General features: G+C 25.3%; 12 protein-coding genes across 12 annotated transcripts; 5 read left to right on the forward strand and 7 right to left on the reverse strand.

Annotated features, from left to right (window-relative positions):
• Positions 1-419: 419 nt before the first annotated feature.
• On the forward strand, positions 420-2,264 carry FG386_001085 (Rab geranylgeranyltransferase; the record flags this gene model as incomplete). Its single annotated transcript, XM_067340478.1, has 1 exon — positions 420-2,264. One exon carries the CDS (start codon positions 420-422, stop codon positions 2,262-2,264), a length of 1,845 nt encoding a protein of 614 aa, XP_067196988.1.
• A 234-nt stretch (positions 2,265-2,498) lies between these two features.
• On the reverse strand, positions 2,499-3,104 carry FG386_001086 (60S ribosomal subunit protein L24; the record flags this gene model as incomplete). The annotated part of the gene is made up of 1 exon (XM_067340479.1): positions 2,499-3,104. The coding sequence occupies one exon, from the start codon at positions 3,102-3,104 to the stop codon at positions 2,499-2,501; it is 606 nt and encodes a 201-aa protein (XP_067196989.1).
• Positions 3,105-3,928: 824 nt separating this feature from the next.
• Positions 3,929-4,408, forward strand: FG386_001087 (uncharacterized protein; the record flags this gene model as incomplete). Its single annotated transcript, XM_067340480.1, has 1 exon — positions 3,929-4,408. One exon carries the CDS (start codon positions 3,929-3,931, stop codon positions 4,406-4,408), a length of 480 nt encoding a protein of 159 aa, XP_067196990.1.
• A 234-nt stretch (positions 4,409-4,642) lies between these two features.
• On the reverse strand, positions 4,643-6,505 carry FG386_001088 (thioredoxin/PDI; the record flags this gene model as incomplete). The annotated part of the gene is made up of 1 exon (XM_067340481.1): positions 4,643-6,505. The coding sequence occupies one exon, from the start codon at positions 6,503-6,505 to the stop codon at positions 4,643-4,645; it is 1,863 nt and encodes a 620-aa protein (XP_067196991.1).
• Positions 6,506-7,255: 750 nt separating this feature from the next.
• Positions 7,256-9,019, reverse strand: FG386_001089 (uncharacterized protein; the record flags this gene model as incomplete). Its single annotated transcript, XM_067340482.1, has 1 exon — positions 7,256-9,019. The coding sequence occupies one exon, from the start codon at positions 9,017-9,019 to the stop codon at positions 7,256-7,258; it is 1,764 nt and encodes a 587-aa protein (XP_067196992.1).
• A 1,088-nt stretch (positions 9,020-10,107) lies between these two features.
• Positions 10,108-10,410, reverse strand: FG386_001090 (uncharacterized protein; the record flags this gene model as incomplete). Its single annotated transcript, XM_067340483.1, has 1 exon — positions 10,108-10,410. The coding sequence occupies one exon, from the start codon at positions 10,408-10,410 to the stop codon at positions 10,108-10,110; it is 303 nt and encodes a 100-aa protein (XP_067196993.1).
• A 913-nt stretch (positions 10,411-11,323) lies between these two features.
• Positions 11,324-13,912, forward strand: FG386_001091 (uncharacterized protein; the record flags this gene model as incomplete). The annotated part of the gene is made up of 1 exon (XM_067340484.1): positions 11,324-13,912. The coding sequence occupies one exon, from the start codon at positions 11,324-11,326 to the stop codon at positions 13,910-13,912; it is 2,589 nt and encodes an 862-aa protein (XP_067196994.1).
• Positions 13,913-14,029: 117 nt separating this feature from the next.
• Positions 14,030-15,364, reverse strand: FG386_001092 (uncharacterized protein; the record flags this gene model as incomplete). Its single annotated transcript, XM_067340485.1, has 1 exon — positions 14,030-15,364. The coding sequence occupies one exon, from the start codon at positions 15,362-15,364 to the stop codon at positions 14,030-14,032; it is 1,335 nt and encodes a 444-aa protein (XP_067196995.1).
• A 398-nt stretch (positions 15,365-15,762) lies between these two features.
• On the forward strand, positions 15,763-16,695 carry FG386_001093 (CtIP type zinc knuckle (C2H2); the record flags this gene model as incomplete). Its single annotated transcript, XM_067340486.1, has 1 exon — positions 15,763-16,695. The coding sequence occupies one exon, from the start codon at positions 15,763-15,765 to the stop codon at positions 16,693-16,695; it is 933 nt and encodes a 310-aa protein (XP_067196996.1).
• A 113-nt stretch (positions 16,696-16,808) lies between these two features.
• FG386_001094 (uncharacterized protein) lies at positions 16,809-17,825 on the reverse strand (the record flags this gene model as incomplete). The annotated part of the gene is made up of 1 exon (XM_067340487.1): positions 16,809-17,825. The coding sequence occupies one exon, from the start codon at positions 17,823-17,825 to the stop codon at positions 16,809-16,811; it is 1,017 nt and encodes a 338-aa protein (XP_067196997.1).
• A 487-nt stretch (positions 17,826-18,312) lies between these two features.
• Positions 18,313-18,819, reverse strand: FG386_001096 (uncharacterized protein; the record flags this gene model as incomplete). The annotated part of the gene is made up of 1 exon (XM_067340489.1): positions 18,313-18,819. One exon carries the CDS (start codon positions 18,817-18,819, stop codon positions 18,313-18,315), a length of 507 nt encoding a protein of 168 aa, XP_067196999.1.
• A 481-nt stretch (positions 18,820-19,300) lies between these two features.
• FG386_001097 (uncharacterized protein) lies at positions 19,301-21,943 on the forward strand (the record flags this gene model as incomplete). Its single annotated transcript, XM_067340490.1, has 1 exon — positions 19,301-21,943. The coding sequence occupies one exon, from the start codon at positions 19,301-19,303 to the stop codon at positions 21,941-21,943; it is 2,643 nt and encodes an 880-aa protein (XP_067197000.1).
• Between the last annotated feature and the right edge of the window lie 103 nt (positions 21,944-22,046).

The following is a 22,046-nucleotide window of genomic DNA, read 5'->3' on the forward strand; positions in this document are numbered from 1 at the left end:
TTTAATTTTATTTGTTATTGAATATTAAATATACGTTCTATTTTGTCGGCAAAATTCATTAAATAATTTAGAACTTGTCTAGAAATTATTCGAAATTAATTCCTCCCTTACCTTGATTCTTATGATATTTTTCTTCTCTTTTTGTAAATATAAAAAAGAAAGTGTCTATGTTAGAGTTATTGTTCGTTTAGTTAATGCACCTACGAGTTCCACCAGTAGATTTTTTAAAAATTTTTAGTACCTTTAGGTTACATTTTGTGAGTACACACACTTTGACAACAAAGCGCCACAATACTACCGCCTTTGTTGGTACTGGTAGTGTTTATAACTCTTGTAAAATAATTATGAACTATATCTATTTTAATATAGACTAATTTTATTATATATTTATTTAAGCTGTATACTGTATCGTAAGTAAAATGCATGGGAGATCTAAGAGTGAATATAAAGAGCTGACAGAGGCTGAGAAGGAGCATATGAAAAGGATGAAGGATCTTTTCGAGGAGTGTTCAAAAGCAATAAGTGACGATAGAAAAAGTAATTCTTATTCTGAATCAACTTTTAGAAAAACAGAAAAACTGCTTAAGTTAAATCCAGAAATACCAACATTCTGGAATTATAGGAAGAAATTTATTGAAAATATTGTTATCAATAAAGAAACTAGTAAAATTGTTGATATTATTAATGATGAATTCAGTTTAACTGAAAGTCTATTTAAAGTTGATCCTAAGTCTTATAGTCTTTGGTCAAATAGAGTTTGGTTAATTGAATTAGTTTTAAATACCAGAAATATAGAAGAAAATACTGGGTTGGAAAATAAAAATGTGGGGTCAGTAGATTTATTTCAACTAGAAAATGGTTATTTAAAAGAAATTAAAGATTTAAACAACTTTTATTTTTCAGAGGAATTTAAACAGTACTTATCCCAATATAATAACGTTTATTTAAAAATGCTTGCAAATGAATTAGACTTGTGCAAAAAATTATTGAATTTTGATGATCGAAATTTCCACTGTTGGAAGCATAGATCATTTGTTCTAACATGTCTTAAGTATTTGTCAGTTAAGTATTCTTGGAGTGATTTTAGCGAAAACTTACACTATGAGGAATTTAAATTCTTGAATAATTTAATACAAAATAATTTTTCCAATTACTCTGCATGGCATCAAAGAATATTACTTAGTGGCAACAAACATTTATTTGATACATTAGATGACTTTAATAGAGAAGTTAAATTAGTACACACTGCCATTTTTACGGAACCTAATGATCAGAGCATATGGCAATATTACTCTTGGTTAATGGAAAAACTATTACCTAAGATAATATTTAAAGATACTAAATTCAATGTTTGTCCTAGATTTTTTATAAAAACAGTTAAGTTAAGCTCAAACTTAAAAGATGGTATTGAGTTTAGTAATAAAAATTTCGGTCATTCTATTTCAATTAAACTCTCTAATTATTGTTTTATATCTCAAGAATATTCAAATGTAATGTTAGTATTAAACAACAATTTAATTCCAATAAAAAATGGAAATTGGATTCCAATATATCAGGAATGTGATAATAAAATAGATGAAAATTCGTTTAGATTTATTAATAAAAGACTTCCTTCAAATTTTAGAAGTAAAACAGAAAAAAAAACCGATAATTGGAAGTTTGTTTTTGACTTTGAGGAAAGTAATTTAAACACAAAAAATTTAACATTAAAGGAACTTATTGATGAAAGTTCTATTAAAATTATTTTTGATTTGTTTTCATCCAATTCAGATGACACATTATCTTGTAAACCAATGTGGAATTTAGAAAACGAGTTGTATTCTAAAGAATTTTTTTCATCTAAAACTCTTTCTCCAAAGTTTGATAGTCTAGATAATAAAAAATATCAATTCATTATTCAAAAAGAGGAATACGGTGATACATATATACTTAAATGCAGATATAACTATTGTTCTGATTATTTTATTACTAGTGATAAATTAAATATAGACAATACAATTCTCGATAACTTAAATACATTGAAGACTATAATAATAAGTGAATTTGATATAATAAGAGAAATCCAAGAACTGGAACCAGATTGCAAATATCCTATTTTGTCATTAAAAAAGTTGTATGATATTTTCAATCTTTGCATTCCATATGAACTATCACAAACTGACAAGATATTGTTCAATACTGAGTTGGTTAATAATCTGTATAAAATTGATCCTCTCAGAAAAGGTTACTATAATGAAAAATTTAAAAACGACATTTATATTTGACAGCTTAATATTAAATATTGATAAGTTTCTATACATGTTTTTTTAAATAAATATAATAATATATTCTTAACTTCTATTTTGCAACTATATTTAATATCTGCTTTCTAATTTATATATATATATATATATATATATCAATCTGATTCACAAACTATTATTGTTTCTCATATGAAATTAGTGATCTAATTTTTATAATTATTCTTCAATGATAAAATTATACTCGAGCACATTAAATTATAAAATAACTTCTTCATTTTCATCAATTTCATCTTGGTCCTCCATAATAACATCCATATCTTTATTCTTTGTGAAGTTATCTAAAAGTGACCTTCTTTTTTCAATTAACTTGTTCATTTTTTTTTCATTCTTTCTAAATAATTTTTCACGTGAAACGTCACTCATTACTGTTTTCTCAACTAATGGAATCTCAGGACCTTTAAGTAATGTCGCATTTCTTTCAATTTCCTTGTCTACAAGAGTCTTCTGCGCTTGTTGCTGCTTAAGTAATCTTGTCTTGTAAAAACGTTCCTTTCTTGACTCCTTTATTTTATCTACTAATTTCATTGCTTTTATTGTTTTTACATATAACTCTCTGTCATATCTTACTGGACAGTTCCTCTTCCTCTCAAATTCAAACGTAGAATCAAGAATCATCTCTTTACCGTGAGTCTTTCTATATGCTTTTGTCCATTTTGACTTCCTCGGATTATGCTTCATCTTAAAATGTTTGTGACATTTACTTCTGCAAAATCTAAAAATCTTTGCATCATTTCTCACAAATGTCACTCCGTGACCAGGGTAAATATTACTGGAACAATACCAACACTTTTCAATACGCATTTTCTTCTGTTTTAATAATTAAATATAAAAATAATTTGTACGATTTATAAGACAATTACCTATTTATTATTAATTATTCCTATTTGTAAAGAAAATAAAAGAAACCATATACTTTGATATTTATTTCAAGTGAATAAAATTTTAATTATTGCACAACTGTAATATTTTTATGTTTTAAAGTGTGTCAAAACCTTCAAAGTTAGATGTTTTATAATAATCCAAAAGTTATTTTAGTTTTTAAAGCAATAATTATCTAATAAGTTACAACTTGTCTCTTCAATTAACGAATACTTCAGAAAAAACAAATACATGAAATAAAAATGAATAAACCGAGTTAATAAAACTAATCCAATACACAAATATTATGTGATAAAATTACAAGGTTCTAAATAATGTATTTGTTTATTTACTTTTTATTTTTCTTCTAAACCTTCCAGATAGTTATTCGCCATTACCTTATACAGGGCGCTACTGTACTACCGATTATTATTAATATTACTAAACGCGCCAACTAATTTTCCCGAGGTGGTATAAAGTTCATGTACTAAGTGATTTATATTTTAAAAAAAAAGAAGCTTAATTGATAAGTAAACAATATATTGTTCAAATTTTGGTTTCTATATGAACATATTTGTAAACATAGTCATGCGTTGTTCATTTGTAATGAACAGGTTTTTTTAAAGTTAAGTAATCTATATTTTAAAAAAAATATTAAGAGGAAAATTTCTCTTTAAATTTTTTTAAAATTAATGATTATCACTTTAATTTTTGGTAGTTAACAGCTTATGTAATACTTAATTTCAGCAACTATTTGACAAACGGAAATGTTTCAGGGTTTAAGTTATGAAGATGCCAACTTTCCAATTGTCTGTGATAAATGTCTTGGTGAAACCAAATTCTTGCGAATGACTAAATCAAATCAAGAAAAATCATGTAAGATATGCAACAGACCATGTACTATATTTCGTTGGAAAATTTTAAATAGCAAAAAATATGCTCAAACATCTATTTGTTATACATGTGGTAAACTTAAAAATATATGCCAAACTTGCATTAGTGATATGAATTTCGGAGTACCATTGTACTCTAGAGAAAATTATTTAAAATCAAAAATTGAGGAAGGAGATAAGAAATCTATAAAACTTCTAAATATTCCAGAAAGTGCAGAAAACAGAGATCATTTTTTAGAGAACAAATACTCTGAATCAATTAACGATAAAATTGAGGAAAATACTCAGCTTAGAAAAGAAATACTAAACGATATATATGTTAAGAAGCATAAGAAAAAGCCCAAAAATGATTAGAAATATTATTCAAACTTAAGCAATAAAAAAATAAAATATCTGTAAATACTAAGTAAAAACCTTACATTAATTTAAGTATTTAATATTTTAATAAATATTACTTTACATTATTTAATATTAATTATCTTATATAATAAATACATTATATATATTTATGTTATAGACAATAGCTCATTATTAATAATTTATATTTAAAACGCTCATATGTACTTTATTTAAATGTTTAATTAAATATTAGTTATTTACTTCGTCTGTATTTATAATTTCTGAAATTATTTCTTCGTTGTTTTGATTATTTTGATATTCTGAGCCTTCATTTATGTTTACTTCATCTAATCCTTCATCATTGGTATTACTAACTTCAGATACTTTTTTTGGGTCTATATCAGAATTAATTTCATTAATATCTGAAATGTTATTTAATTTCGTTGTTTTATCTTCTTTTAAATCTTCAAATTCAACAGCTTTGTTGTCTTCATATTCTATTTCACTTTCTGAACTTATGTGTTCGCTCACAAAATCACCAACTACTTCACTATCTATAACTTGATCATTTAAATCATTTTCGATATTATCTATTTTTTCATCTGCATTTTGAATTGCTATTTGTACTTCATTCAAGTGTGCCTTTTCTGCGTTGTTAATATTATCATTAAATTCATCAAATTCTTCTTTTGAAGGCAATTTTAACTTAATGTCATCATGTTCTGTATTTATAGAAAAATCAATATTTTCTTTTATAAGATTTTTATCAACTAAATTTTCTTCTTTTTCCTCCAATTCATTTATCACATTTAATCCTCTGAACGAAGGTTGATCATAAATAGAATTTATTAATTTTTCTTCTTCTTCGACATTTTTATCACTATCATAATGTTGTTTTTCTTTCTTTTTATCTATTTTTTTACGCTTTTGTTTAGAATTGAATCTATAATTATCCTCAATATCTAATAATTTTGAAGAATTTATGGATTCAATTTCAATTTTTTTATTATTTTTCTGGTCCTCATCATCACTATCATTAGGAATAATGTCAGATATTTTTTTTTCTATTTCTTTCTTCTCATCTGGATGAACCAATGAAAGTACCTCATTTTTAAGTTCTTTAATATTAATATTTACCATATGTGCTATTGTAATCGGTTCTATTATTCCGGAGATAGTTTTATCACCAATTACCCATGATGGATAACTAGTTACTTTTTCTTCAATACAATTTTTCCACTTGTTATTATTTGAATTGAAATCACAATCTATATATGATTTGTTTTCCTTTAGTGTTTTCATTGCCATTTTACCCCAATAAAGTTCTGTAGCTATAGCTGCTGGAGATGAACTAATTGTATAGTATTTTCCACCAGATTCTATATACCTTTCAATAATTCTTTCATTCACTATTTCATCACCTTTACTTAATTTATTTATATTTAAAATTTCAGAAGTTAACTCAGAAACTTTATTCTCATATCGATAGTTCCTAGAACAAAGGAACAATATTAAAATCAATGAACACCCAGATACAATTCCAAATAACTTCAGACTTTCAATAAAACTGTTAATTACTCCTGGTATCCATGTTATCAGAGCTGCAATTATAATTATACATGATTTTATTAAAAATGTTAATGATCTTGTTTGATATTCTATTAAACCTAAATAGGCATAGTATAATGTCATCACTCCTAAAAAATTCGTTATTAAAAATATTAATCTATTCCACAAACCTACATTATCTATCCAAGAAAAGACTGAACATGTATACTCATCCGTATAATCATAAAGAGTTGAATAATTATGGTTAAAATTTGAATTATAATTTCTATACTCTTTGTCAAAATCCTCTATTTCGAAGTCATTATCTGTTATTTTATACGAAAATATTGTTAAAATTAATAAAGATATTTCTATAACCAATGAATAAACACATAAGGGAATTCCAAATAACCACCATAAATTGCTTTCAAGAAGTTGATTGTCATATAAAGACCAATTTTTTTCCATATTTCTTATGTAGTATATATCTAATATACTTAGTATTATACAAGTTGACCAGATGACCATTAAGGCCGGTTTAGTAAGTATGTTAAACCAATTCATCGTTTTTTTAATAAATAAAACTATAAATACTAATTATTCTTAATTTAATCCTTAATTATACGTCGTATTTATTTTTTGGCCTTTATTTTAAATTTTATGCATTTAATTTATGGGTGCATAAATAAACAATTGTCATGTAAAGGTGAATTTGTTTGGAGCACACTAAAAATTTAGCTAAATAAAAGCTTCTTTTTTTTCTCTCTCTATTTCTCTCACTTTTAAGTGTGTTAATCTAAATATTTAATATTATAAACTATGAGAAAAAAAAAAGTTATTATAATCCCTTAGTACAATTCAAAATTCTGAGCAGTTTTTCAAATAAAAATTGTCATAGGTCGATTATTTTTATCAGCTATAAATATAAACAGAGTTAAATAAAACATTATTATAAGTAAGAAAAATGAAATACAACAAAAACAATATGGATCTTCTATAACAACAATTTAAAATATTCAAATAAAATACATTAAATTTAAAGTGTATTCAGCCGCCACATTGCATTTTTTAGGAATTTTGTGACATTTACATAAGTATTTAATTCACGTAATTAGCACATTTATTAATATATATATATATATATATATATTAAAAATATGTTTACATAAAAATTGCTGCAGTAAGACTCAATTGAAAAAAATAAGTGTAATTTATTTTTAATTATATAATAGTACATACGATGAACAAGGTATATTATTTAATTACATGTAGGTATTTATATAGAATAAATTATAAAGATAAAATATAGAATAATTAGTTTATATGTATGTGTTTTGGTACGCTAGATATAGAAATACTAAATAAAAAGTCATTAAACTCTTTGTTTAGTTTATCACATCTGCATTCAAGACTTTTTACCTTTCTAAAAGCATGTTCTCTGGCATCTGAATTTAAATTGTTATTTTCAATTACTGTTTTTCTTGATTTTTGTCCAAATAATTCAACAGATTCTCGGAGTTTATCTATTTTTTCAGTAAAGTCTGAGTATCCTGTGTTAGATATAAAAGGTTGTAATAGTGAAATATCATCCACTTCCAAAGAATTATTTTTACAATTAATACTTAATTCAGAATTATTTATATTTTCGTTATAAAAGCCAGTGTTATCGAAGCAAGTTTTTGGAATCTTGTTCTTTTTAGAAATAAAGTCTTGTTTATAAAGTGCTAAAGTATTTTCTAAGTATTGAATCTCGTCAATTAATTCCTTATATGTAATTTCATTTGCAGTGCCTTGAATAGTGAATGATGGTGGAGTTGTTGAGACAAACATATCCATTATACTCACTAATTGTAGTTGTATTTCATTAACTGTTTGTTTTAATATTTGTACGTCTTGATTTGCAGATTCTATAGTATATTCACCCCTCCCAATTTCCCAGCCATTTTCATCTTCGTCAGTATCATATTCATTAGTTGTGATTTCATTATTAGAATTAGAATTTGTATTATTAATAATATCGTCAGTTAAATATTTTACTTTTCCATCTTGATCAATTATTACTTTACCTTTTGTTATTCTATCATGGTTTTTTTCTAGAAATTCCTTTAAAAATCCCTTCCTTTCGTTTAATCTCTTAATCAAATATTTATAATCTGTAGTGGCGCTTGGGTTTCTAAGTAACATTGGACCATTTAATGCCTCAACTTCTGATTTTTCAAGTCCCGTCAATTCATTCATTCTATCTTTCAAATTCTTAAAGCCTTCATTCTCAGAATTTAAATAAAAATCACCACTATCTTCTATTTTCTCACCCAACAACAATGATCTTATTGATTTACATCCAATTGGAGGTTCTTTATTTTTTAAAATAATACTGTTTAATGCATAACACAAATTCTTGGAATCTTTAATTTTTTCAGATATTTCTTGAGCAAAATACATATGTGAGAGAGGTTTAACTTGCCATCTATCACCGTATATAAAAAACATAATGACAGCTATGTTGTTCCAGTCTTCATTTACATCATAAACACTCATTTCTCTAGTTGGCGAAAATGATAATACATTCCAAATTTCCTCTTTTTCAGACTCTATTTTACTTTTTTCATATAAATCTATATTGTCTCTTTTTCTAAACTTTGATGGATTCACTACATCTAAATTTATAGTCAATCTTTTCATTGTATCGTAAATAGAACTTTTCTCTGTACTTAATGTGACTAAAATCATTCCCGTTCCTGACATTTGTATTGCATTCAAGTCTATTTTTGCTTTTGGAAAATAACTATCCATATCAGAACTTATCGATACTAGTCCATTAAGTGCAGAGTTTCCTGAGCCCTGAACTAAATCAATGAACTCTCCTACTGCATCCATCATCCATATGTTACATTTTAAATCTTCAGGAGGCTTCCAATTTTCATTGTTTAAATCTTCATACTCTTCAATAGGTAACATAAATTTCATCTTTTCAAGCCTAACTACTACAATCTCTCCTGCATACTTTGGGGTGCTGAAGTTGTGATTAAAAGTTAATGTTCTTAATCTTCCAAGTTCTTTTTCTGTGATCAACTCCATTTTCTTTTCAAGAAATATATGTCGTTCAATTAATAATTTATAATTAACTCTTGTTTATTTAATAAATTAAAATATTCACGAGTGAAATATTTAAAAATTTATGAATTGCTTATTTAAAAAATTATATATTTTCATCTTGTATTTTGCACCGACACCTTTATTTTGTGACACATTACGTTACGCATACTGGTACTAGTAAATACTCATTTTAAAATATGTTTTAATTGTTTTTGTAATTACATAAAAATTAAAATTGTTTTTTCTTTAATTTTAGCTTTTAAATCAAACTAAGATAAAGAATAAGATAAATTTAAATCAAACACTTATAATTTAAAGAAGGAAAAAAAAAAAACAAGAGAGTTAAAAATAATATTAAACGTAAAAAAACACTTCTGTTAAACTTTTTAAAACAAATAAATTCATTTGTTGTGTTTACTGATATATTTAGTGTATCTATTATCTTTACTTTTAGTTTATTTACAAAAAAAAAGCATGCATTTATTCGGCGCCATGACTTACAATTTCATCTTTTTCTTCAGGTTACACAAATATTTGTACAATTTTAGGTGATAAATGGGTGAGGTTTCTGTTTTTTTTTATTTATAAAAATTCAGTAATATTTAAATTTTTGTTAAGTCGATTAATTTATTATTAAATATTTATATAAATTCTGTCATTAAGAATCCTAACATTGAATTGAAAGAACACCTGATCATATTCTTCATTTTGATTTTTTTAAAATTAATTTAAATACAATTATTGTGACTATTTGTTGATTATTATAAATGTTAAATAGAGATATTTTTTTTAACTTCTCAACTCAGGTATTATTTTTGAAAAGATACTTTAATAATAGATGGAATGAATTAATTGAAATACAAATGGAAGAATTGCATCAAATATTAAATTGTCAGAAAATCAAAAATGATAATAACAGAACAAATATATAGAAGACAGGTGATTATTCTCTTTTTAATAAATAAACAAATGTATTAGTTATATAATATATAATAATGAACACACTTCAAAATTAATTAGAAAATAAAATTGATATTTATATACCTAATTTAAAATGTCAGCATTATACACTATGAAATTCTTTGTTTTTTTAAAACTTGACTATTTTCATTATAATAAGATTCTTTTAAAATATCACTGTCTCCATTTGATTCCCCAACAAGCTCAATGCAATCACCTCTCAAAACAATTACTTCTTTATTAATATCATCAAACTTAGACAATTCCTTATTGTATTCCCTCTCGATACAATTTTGTAGAACTATATTAGTCAGTTGATCAAATCCAACCAAAACACCAATGTAAACCTTATTATCAACAGTCAAAACAGTAACTAACTTATTCATATATATATCAAGAGTACCGAGTTTCATTATATAATAAATTTTAGTATTTATTATTGTATAGTAGCATCAATGTATTTTTCTTTTGTTTCAAATTTTAAATATAAATCAAACCTGAAGTTAAAACTAAATTGTAATAATTAATTCACTTTTTCTTATTTTAAATCAATATTAATATTTAATTCAAACAATAATAGCAACTATTCAATTTGACGCAATATTTATTTTAAACTAACAATTAATTTTAAAAGCTTTAATATATTTCAAGAAAAAATAAGTTATTGAATTAATTTAAAAATCAGATATTATAGGCAGAATAACCAGTTATATTACTATATTACTTCTTTTTATAACTGAATACGACTTTTTTTTACTTTAATTCCTTATTTTCAAATTTTTTTAAATGAATTGCAACTGTAAATTCACTATTAAATTGCCTCTCCACCCTCAATATCCTTTTATATGTAAAAATATTGAGAATGTAATAGAATACTTTAATAACTATCTTATATACACAAATAAAATGTTTTCTATAAATAAATTATGTGATCTTTTAAATTTTGATAAGTAGTCTTAATATATATATATATATATATATATATATATATATATTCACTTTGCTTAATTATACCACCTATGACTAATAGCAATTTTTGGCGGTTCTTCTTTAAAAGTTTATCAAGACATTTGTTACAAGATAGATTTAAAATTAAAAAAAAGAAAGCTGAATAAGAAACACATATATTTATATACATTACGAACAACATTTAAAAAGTAATGTAATTTATGAATATATTGAGTTTTTAAATAAGAAAAGATAGCAAATCACATGTTAAATAAATTAATTGCAATTATAGTGGTTTATGCGAATGCATTAATGTTGTATTCTGAGTAAGTACTAAACTTATCACACTAACATTTAATTTATACTTATCAATTAGTCATGTATGTGGAAAATCAGAAAAGGAATGGAATAGTTGAATTAGAATTGGTACATAACATTCCAAAGACAGAAAGATTTGATGCAGATATTAATTCACCAGTTTCTTATGATGATTTATTTGAATCAATAAGTCTTAATAAATGGCAAACAAGCAAATTTGATACAAAGTTAGATATTCCAAATGATATAAAAACACATTTATTTGATTTACTTAGATTGTTTGATGTAGATGAATTAAGTGATACAAATAATGATAAGCCAGAAAAATTAGACAACAAAAATGAGTATAAAACATCAAAACATAGAAAATCTAATTTGAATATATTTAAAATTATTCCTCCTTTTCTTTCAAGATTAATGAAATATAATTTATTTGAAAATTTCTTTCCTGACTATTTTGAATTTGGATCAAATTTAACATTACCTTCATCATTTTTGGTAAATAGGTATAGATTGCTCAAACCAATGAGTCCCTGTGAAAATCCATGGTATAAGGGTTGTAAAAAACTAATATTAATAGGTTTACCCCCTTTTTTGTCTATAAATGAAATAAAGAACATGATAATTAAATTATCGGATGAAAAAAAACACAAATCTCTTCTATATAAAGATAAAAAGCAAAATAATATTGACGAAAATGAAATAAAAGAAAATGAGAATTCTAAAAATTATACTATTGATATTAGTGTTAATGATGAAATAGGCAATAATACAAATTATACAGATGATAATATTGAAGAAGATAATAATGAAAATCTTAATCAATATCCTAAACAAGATAATATAAGTGAATTTGGAATTTTAAGGTATACTAATATGTTTACCACTGAAAACAAAGATCATTATATAAATAATTTATATAGATCTCCTGATTCAATTACAAAAAATCGCATTAATATGGCTCTTCTTGAGTTTAATAGTGAACAGGAAGCTCTTAATTTTTGGGCATCATTATGTACAGGTTCTTTTGAATGTTATGGCTATGTATTTACTTCTATTCCCGATCCTTCTGGTCTTAGAATAATAGCAGAGGGAATGTTTACAGTTTTTTCACCTAAATATATTCCTTTAATTGATTCAATTAAATCTGTTGAAGAAAAAATTTTAAACACAGATTATTCAGATTCTGAGAAAAAAGAATTAAAATTAATATTTCCTCTTATTGGTTCGTACAATTCATTTAAATCCTTAGAAAATTATATTATGAAAATTACTTCTGAAAATAGAGAGAATGAAAATATTAAAATTAATATTATATACGATGAAAATAACGATATTCTGACAGTAGTCTCTAATGATATTAAAATAGTTGAATTACTTAATAACAGAATTTTTCAACACTGTAGTTTTAAAGTTCCAAATGATTTTAACTCAAATATTACATCAACACAAGAAGATACAAATATTGTCAATGTTGCAATGTTCCTTTTTGATGACAAAATTTGTGAACCTGTTATAATTAAGGGAAATTATAATATCCACCCCATAAAACATAAAACTATAGAATTGGAAAATGAGGAAAATAATAAAGATGATATAAAAAATACCTTTACCAGCTTTTTAGGTACCCAAGAAAAGGAACCAGAACCTGTTGGGTTTCTTTTTAAGAAATTTGAAGAATTAAGAGAGGCATTGAAACATGATTTAGACTCTGAACAGAGCAAAGTGAATACAGAAAATAATTTAGATAATGAAATTGATAAATTTAATGCCTATGGTAAAATTGATAATACAACTAATAAACAATACCCTTCACAATCATTTGATGATAACAAAAATGAATCTAGTAGTGTTTATAACAAAAGGATTTCTAGTGAATTAAATAAAACTGAAGAAGTTAATGATAATTTAAAAAAACATAATAAATCTATTAAAAAAAATGTAGATAAAAATATGTCTTTAGAAATAAGTGTAGAAAAAAATAATGAATTTGATGATATTTATGAAAATATTGAAATTAAAAACAAAATAAATTGTAATGAAGAAAAAAATAATATAGATATAATTGAAAATGAAGAGATGAAGAATATAGACATGTATGAAAAATTAAATTTAAATGAGAAAAGTGAAAAACAAAAGGAAAAAGAGGACATTAAATTTAATAATAAGATGATAACAGACTTTAATACAGAAAATTTCAAAAATAGCGAAATAAGTGATATAGATATGGGTGAAATTAAGGAGCAGAATGAAACTAAGATAAAAGACAATAATGTAGTAGAAAGTAATGTATTAGAGAAGAAAGATGCTGTTGAAAACAATGAAATTAAGGAAGAAAAGAGTAACTTCCTAAAAGAAGCTGAAGAAGTAGAAAATAATGGAATAAATTTAGAAATTAATACAGTAGAAATTAATCAAGAAGGCATTGAGGATAGAGATAATGTTATTTTGAATGATGAATATATAGAAAAAGAAGCTACTCCCACAGAAACCACAAGGGGACGAAGGGGCAAAAAAAGAAGGGCAAGAGGTTCTGCTCTCACAGAAGATAAAGAAACGATATCAACTAGGGGAACTAATGGTAGAGGGAGACCTAGAAGTGGTAGAGGCGGATCTAGAGCAGCTAGGTTTAATAAGAGAAGAAAGTGAATAGACTTTTCAGTTAAATTTATATTATTTTTGCTAAATGAATGTAAACTTACTAATAAAATAGTTGTATTTACTATTGAATTGATAATTTTTAGATGGTTATAAATTATTATGTACTTATATCAATTTTATGGAAAAAACAGAATTATATTTATTGTTTAATGAAGTTGAATCAACACTTTCGTTCTTTAGTTTCATGTTTTTGTACTCTTCACCTGAAATATAGTTTGTTAATTCATTTAATTCAATTTCAGAGATATAACCTATCCCAAATCTTTTGTTTGAAAAAACTTTTTTTAATTTACTAGAGTTAAAAGTTTTATTATTTCCCTTATATGAACCGTATTTAGTGTTTATAAAGGTAACGTGAGGATTAAATGAATGTTTAAGATTTTCTAAAAGTTTTATAGCCTCATTACCAGTTGAAATAATGTTATTTTTGTCGTTTTCATCAAAACATATTGATTTATTAATTTCTGAAATAGTTACATTAACTTTATTCTTAATTAATATTGTGCATAGTTTATTCCAAAGACGTTTTAAAAGCACAACTTTATTTTTTTCATATATATTACCATATATAACTCTTGATCTATTTGTAGAACCAAAAGAAGAAAGTCCTTGTATTATAAGTGGAAATCCTTTCTGTTTTGAACATAGTTCTGCTATATCAATAAACTCTTTTGTTTCTCTAAGTTGTAATAGTGAGTTTTTACAATTTAAATAATCTAGATCATTTTCAATTCTAACTAAACCAAGAGTTATGTGCAATTTGTTTTCACTAATAAAATAACTAATATCTATTTCATTACCAAAATCCACAGAATCTTTTACTGTTCTCTTAAAAGCATTAAATTCATTTTTTAATTCATCAGAATACTTATTAAATGTTAAACTTATAAAATGTGACGGATTTATATTATGTTTCAATTCATTTATACTGTTATCAATTGAGGATTGACTATTTGTGTGTTTTATAACTTTATCATTATACTCCTCTTCAAATTCTATTCCCTCGATATAACCTATATTATTAATATCAATTTTTTTGTATTTTGTATTATTCATATCAAAATAATCACTATCTTCAGAAAATTCACTGTGTGACTCTTCATCTTTCTCATTTTTAATTACTTCAACCTTTCTAGTATATTTCATACCACTCAAATCTTTTAAGTTTATTTTTGAAATTAAATTAAGATCTACATTTTCAATGAACATTTTATTTATATAATCGACTCCCATTAATTTTAATAGTTCGTCTTGATTTATTTCTAGTGATTTTTTGTATGTTGGTGGAAAATTTAAATTCATATCTAACCTCTCTATTTCATCCGACACAAATTCCTCTGAAATTGTTACATCTTTTAAAATAAAACCAGAGAAATCAACATTAATATTTTTATAATTAGTTTTAATTTCATCTTTACCGTGCGACTCTATTTGATTCATGATTAATCCATCTCACTTTTATTTTCTATTACCTTTTTTTGACTTGAATAGAACCGGTTATTCTTCCCCCCCGCTACTGTTACTATTTGAAATTATTGTTAGAAATTTAAATTAAAAACAAGGAGAAATATTGATTGAAAAAGATAATTGTATATGCAATATTAAATAAAGATCTTTTAGTGCTATTAAAACTATTTCTTAATGTGTGAAGTTTTTTAATTTGTTATTATTTTTACAAATTAATTCCTTTTAATTGATGAATGTAATTTACCTGTAATAAGTTTAAGCAAAAAAGTTTTTTTTTTAAATATTTTAAAGAGATTGACTTATTTTTATTTATATATTTGGTTAATTCTACAATTATCGAATACATGTATCTGTGAAGAAAATATTTAAACATGATTGATCCTTTGGATGAGGACGAATACCCATCGAGTTTTCCGTTGGAAAAAATAGTTTCGCATTTAAAAATTTCTCTAACACTTTTAGAAAATGCTCATGTTCAGTGGTTGAGTGAGAAAGAGTCTCTCATACATGAATTAGAAAGACTTAGAATGGAAAATAGAGCATTAAGAATGGAGATGAGAAATAATGAGAATATCGAAAGAAATTCTGTGCCAATTACACCTATTGGAAACAGATCAAATTATTATTATGTTGTTGATCAGGAAACAGGAAATTTAGTAAAGGTATCACCTGTAAACTCTCACAATTTTTTAAATAAAACAGAAGCTGATATTAGTATTCAGAGAAATGTATTAGATGTCCAGAATGTAATTTCACCTGATTATACAGAAGTTAAAAGTAACAAATTAAATTCAATGTTTTTAAACAATGATAATGCTTCTTCCCCAATTTTGAATTCACAAAACTGTAGAGTTAGAAAGATTCAAGTTGAGGATGAACAAAATGACAATGACTCTATGAATACAGGCAGTAAGAAGGGATTGAAAAATAATGATAAAAAAAAGGGTTTGTCAGAAAAGAATGAATCTTTAGAATTAAACAATACTTCTAAGAAAATAGGAAATACAAATTTAATCAATGATAATATAATTACAGCCACTAATTCAAACACAAAAAATACAATCAAATATAAAGAGGTTGGAAAAAATATTGGGAAAAGAGATTCAAGAAATAATTTACAAGCATTTGAATGTACAGAATGCTCTAAGTTCTATAAAGCTATTAATAGTCATAATCCTAGTAATTATCAAACCTTTTGTAAACACATGAAAAAAAATTACTTATTACAAAATTCAGGTAGGCATAGATATAAAAATCAACCAACTAAATCACCACCTGGATTTTGGGACGTTGATGATTTATAATATATATATATATATATATATATATATATATATAATATTTGTGAAAACTTATGTGTTTATCTCATTTACATTTTGATAATTTTCCTTTTTGTTTTAAATTTATAAATATTAATTCACCCAGGAGCAGTAAATGGTAAGTCTTTTCCACTTGGAATGAGATTGGAACCCGTATCTGGATCAGCTTCTAACACAAATACCACCCAATCTCTAAGAATGTGATTTAATTCTTTTAAAAATGAGTTTTTGCACTGTAGTGGAGAACAATCTGAGGAGTGAACTGCGACTATTAAAGAACAAACAGGCTCTCTTATATCAACTTGCCTTTCTCTTAATGGCTGTAAAAATGGAGAGGAAGTGATTTCATCATTTCCCATAACCTGACCCAAATTACCGGTTAAAATAATTTCCTCCTCAGTTTGTTTCCCATAAACATCACCATATTTCCCCAATGTTAGACCAGATAAAGGACCATACTCAACTTCTCTTACCAATCCAGGCTCAAATAATTGTTCCTCAACACTTCCTCCTCCTGCCATAGATTGTAATTTTCGTATATTAATCCCACTCGTATAATTTTTTTCATTTTCATTAAAAAATATATCCCTGTTTTTTTTTTTATACTTTTCCATTTCTATTTCAAATGAATTATTTTGAAAATTGGAATTTGTTTTATTACTTAATTTATTAATTTCATATATACCATCTAAAGTATATTTTTTATTATAATTGTCATCAATTAATGAATTACTAAAGTTTATATTTCCACTTGAAATGTTATGAGTTATTCCTGCACTCATTCCTTGCATTTCTGCAATTTGTATATTTGCCTGACTTTCCCTAAGATTATTTGCAAATGAACGGAAACTCTTTGAGGTCTTATTTATTGTATCTTCACCACCAAGAACACCATCTTTATCAATAACTAAGTCCATCTCTGATTCTAATATGTCCCTATATTGATCTTCTTTTTCCTCTCTCGTATATGTACCTGTTATTACTTTATATGCAACATCTTCAGATATTTCATCACCAAATTTATATTTATCTAACACTTCAGGTGTGGATATAACATTAAAACCCTTAGGACACCAAATCCTTCCTTTAGTATATCTTGTTATTGTACAAACCATGGCAGATTTTTGATATAATGCGAAATTGCTTCCTGAATAAGAAGGTTCTGAATTCTTTGGGCAAACTGCATTTGGAGGAATTACCTGAAAAGCTTTACAGCCTTCTATTGATCTTGAATAACCTGCTGGACATAATCCACCATTTAAATTCTATATTATACAAAAAATATGTACGTTACAATTAACTTGTGATTAATTTAATTTAATATAAAAATAATATTAACTTACTGAATAAGGTATTATTTTGTAACCTTCACAGGCCCAGGATATAACATTTGGTGTAACTTCACCTGTTTCTGCGTTGGTTTCAGATTCATATTTCAACCTCAATTTCATTCCCAAAGGACATGATAATGAAGGTCCTATTTCTCTTTTCTCTTGACAAATGCCTTTAAATAAAAATAAAATTCAGTTTTTTATTTGCAAGAAATTAACATTTAGATATTAAGTCAACACTTAAAGATACTTTTAAATATTTATTATTTTGTTATATTTTAAATTTGAACTTACCTGGAAATATTGATGTCTGTTTTGGAGTTGTACCAGAAAGAGCACTTATAAATCTACTGTGATCACCAAAACACTCAGTTCTGGGCCCCAGAGATACTTCTGCTATGCATATTGGACCCCATGGGTTCCAACCTTTAGGGCATCTGACTTGTATAGGTCTTAATAATTCAGCCACTCTAGGTGAAGAACCACTTTGTTTCTTTTTTGTCAGAATAGGCTCAAATATTGGTTCTTTTTGAGTCATTTTATGCAACTCTAATATGTCCGTTATATTCATTTCGTATCTTGGAAATTTGTCTCTCCACGGTAACGGTTTGTAATCTGCTTTTTGTTTCTGTGGGCCATACATTTCACCCGGAGAAGAAGATCCAGAATAATCATGTCTATACCTTGCTATTTCAGAAGGTTGTGAAATAATTATATTTAGTTTAATAATAAATAACAATAATAATAATTCTTTGCTTGAATAGAAGTTATTCTTCATATCAATTATATCTTTCACAAATAATTGAATTTATGAATTTAATAAAAATTAAATTCAAAATTAATAACTAAATTTTAAAAATGTAAATAATGTCCAATTATTATTCATTTTAAGTTTTACTTCATATTTCATTTTTTTTCAATAATCGCATGTAATTTTTGAAATTAAAAATTTATTACACTTGGAGAAGCGGGTCAGACAAATGTTAGATACATTTAAGAGCTTATATTTAAAATAAAAGGTCTAAAAAGTTGAAAATATCCACACTAATGTATTGTTTTCAATATAAAGACTTCTTCTATTTTAATCTGTCAAATAATTTATATTGCCCGTATACTCTTATTATTTACTTTTTTTCATAAAAATATTGTTTATCACAGTTTCACAAAACATATGAAATAAATTTTTCTATTTTCATATTAATGCAAAGATGAAATTTTTTTTATAAATTTAAGATTAATTTTGAAAAAAGATTGTTAAAATGCCTGTTGGTGAATTAGACAAAGATAGAATCGGAATATTTCAACTCCCTTCATTTGAATATTTGATAGGCGACAATAATATTTCTATAAATAAATTAAAGGTTGATAATAGTAAAATAGGAGCATATCAACGTTTTAATTATGAATATAATGATTTAAACGATACTATAAAATCTTCAATTTTAGAGACTGAGAAAATAATCAAAAGTGTTTTCCATAAAGACACTTTTTCTGTAATAGATTCAACCTTTTCAGATAATGAAGACAAAAAAATATTATTAGACAGTAATATAAAATCAGATAGAAGTGAAGTGACAAATGAGGAATCTAAAATTTATGAATATAATAAAGTACATGATGATATTTTTCCTTTTTTAGAGAAGAATGTTAATTTTGATGAAATCAAGGATAACTCCTTGGATGAAAGGAAGTATAGTTTATTATCCAAAGAATATGATGAAAATAATTTGGATAAATATGAATTTGTTGATCTAGATATAGATTCTTTAAAACATAAACGAGATAACTTAAATCAGGACCAAAATTCAATCAGTTCAGAAATGGATTTATTTGATGAAAATATTTCAATAGATTATGGATTTGACGACTATTCAATCTCCTCAGAAGATAAAGATGAAAATAGGAAAAATGAGGAAGTAAATGAAGATGATAGTTATGACATTAATTTAAGTGAAATAAATTGGCCAGAGAAGGTCTCTGAAGAGGAATTAGATATTATAGATGATATTTCAGAAATTGAATTAAATAATAATTATATTGGCTATCAAAAAAACTTAATATATTCAACTATAACTCCAGTTAATAACAAAGAATTGAATGAATTTGAATTGTCTAATAAATCAAATTATACTGAAAAAAGTAATAAATTAGATGATTCTTTAACTGGAACTGAGATAAGAGGGAAAACACAAGAATATACAAGGATAAAAAAATGGCTGAACATTACATCAGGCAATAGAATACATTCTTATCTAAGTTTTTTGAGAAATAGTACAACTCAAAGCAATAATTCAAATTTTATTAGTTCCAATACTATGAAATATATTTTTAAAGGAGTTTTTAGAAGGGGCAGCTACTCTTCTGGATCATTTAATTCTAATATCGTCAACAGTTTTGGAAGAATAATCACCTCTTCAGAAAGTAGAAAAAAATCTATAGAAGGATTTGTCCCTTTTGAAAATAAAAGGAATTTGAATGTAAATTTGAATTTACAAAGTATTCAAGAAACAAGAAAAAGCTTGAAACAACGCAACTTGCCTATGAGAATTCCAACTAGATATCAAATAAACAATAAAACAAGAAGAATTAGGGACAATGATGTAGGAGTTATTTGGCTGATAAGAGAAATATATCTTTCATTAACAACACAAATTATTAAAATATCAATGAGTCCCGATGGTTTATGGCTTATCTTAGGAACTCAAGATGGTCATATTAGGGAATGGAAATTCAGAGAGGAAGATTTATATAATCTTAATACGAATACTGAACCATTGTTTAATGAAAAAGAAGATTTACTTTTAAATGCTCATATGAATGCTATTATTTCATTACAGTGGGACTTTGATGTAAAAAGTCGCAGGTTTCTATCTAGTAGTATGGACAGAACAGTTAAACTATGGGAAGCAGGAAATAGGGAGCCTTCTGCAACAATTAATTGTTCTGATTGGCCTACATCTGTTTCTTTTCATCCAATACAGAAAAATGTTATTTTTATCGGATCTTTAGATGCTTCTGTTCAAATTATAAGATTGATACCTGAATTAGAAGATAACCATAAAAAAAAAAACGTTGACTCAAAAGTTGAAAATTTGTCATCAATCATATTAAATAATAATCCAATAAAATATCAACCTAAAGTAATTGACACAATCAGGGTGCAAGATCTTCTTACTGCATTATCTATTTCTCCAAATGGGAAATATCTTGCATGTGGATTTAAAGATGGTGGAGTTGCTTTTTATGATTCTAGAACTCTTAAATACAGATGTGACGTAGATTGTAGGAATAGAAGGGGAAAATCTGCTAAAGGTAGAAAAGTAAGTGGCATAAGTTGGAAAGAGGATAATAAAAGTGTATTAGTTACTACAAATGATAGTAGGATAAGACTTTTTAATTTTCGTGATCTCTCTACTTTTATTAAGTTTAAAGGTCACATAAATAAAGAGATTCTTCTTTCTGCTCAAATATCAAATGATGAGAAGTTCATTGTATGTGGATCTGAAAATGGGTATATTTGTTTTTGGAATCTTCAAGATGAAAATAGGAATTCTTATTTAAATTATTCATTTTCAAAGTATTCAAACTATGATTCATGTGATAAAAACTCAATTAATAATAATCAATTTGTGTTTATGCAAGACAAATCAAATATTAGAAGAGGGCCTACTAAACAATGTGTAGATTCATTTAAAGCTTTTGACTCATCATTAACATCAATTATATTAGCTCCTCCTTCTTTTACAAAAAAAATAATTAGGTACTTTAAGTTAAACTCTAGGAATTCTTCTAAATTTAATTATCCAAAATTTACTACTAATAATACGGAAAAAAACACTCACACAATCATAGCTGTAAATAGAAATGGGCAAATCAGAATTTTTGTGAATATTTCCAACTAAATTATCACACAAGAACATTTTCAATTTGGAAATATAAATTAATATACTATAAATTTCAATAATCAAAGGATATTATAAGTTAATTACATGTGAATTTATAAAT

The sequence above is a fragment of the Cryptosporidium ryanae genome (assembly GCF_009792415.1).
Source record: "Cryptosporidium ryanae isolate 45019 chromosome Unknown contig_20, whole genome shotgun sequence".
Taxonomy (NCBI): domain Eukaryota; phylum Apicomplexa; class Conoidasida; order Eucoccidiorida; family Cryptosporidiidae; genus Cryptosporidium; species Cryptosporidium ryanae.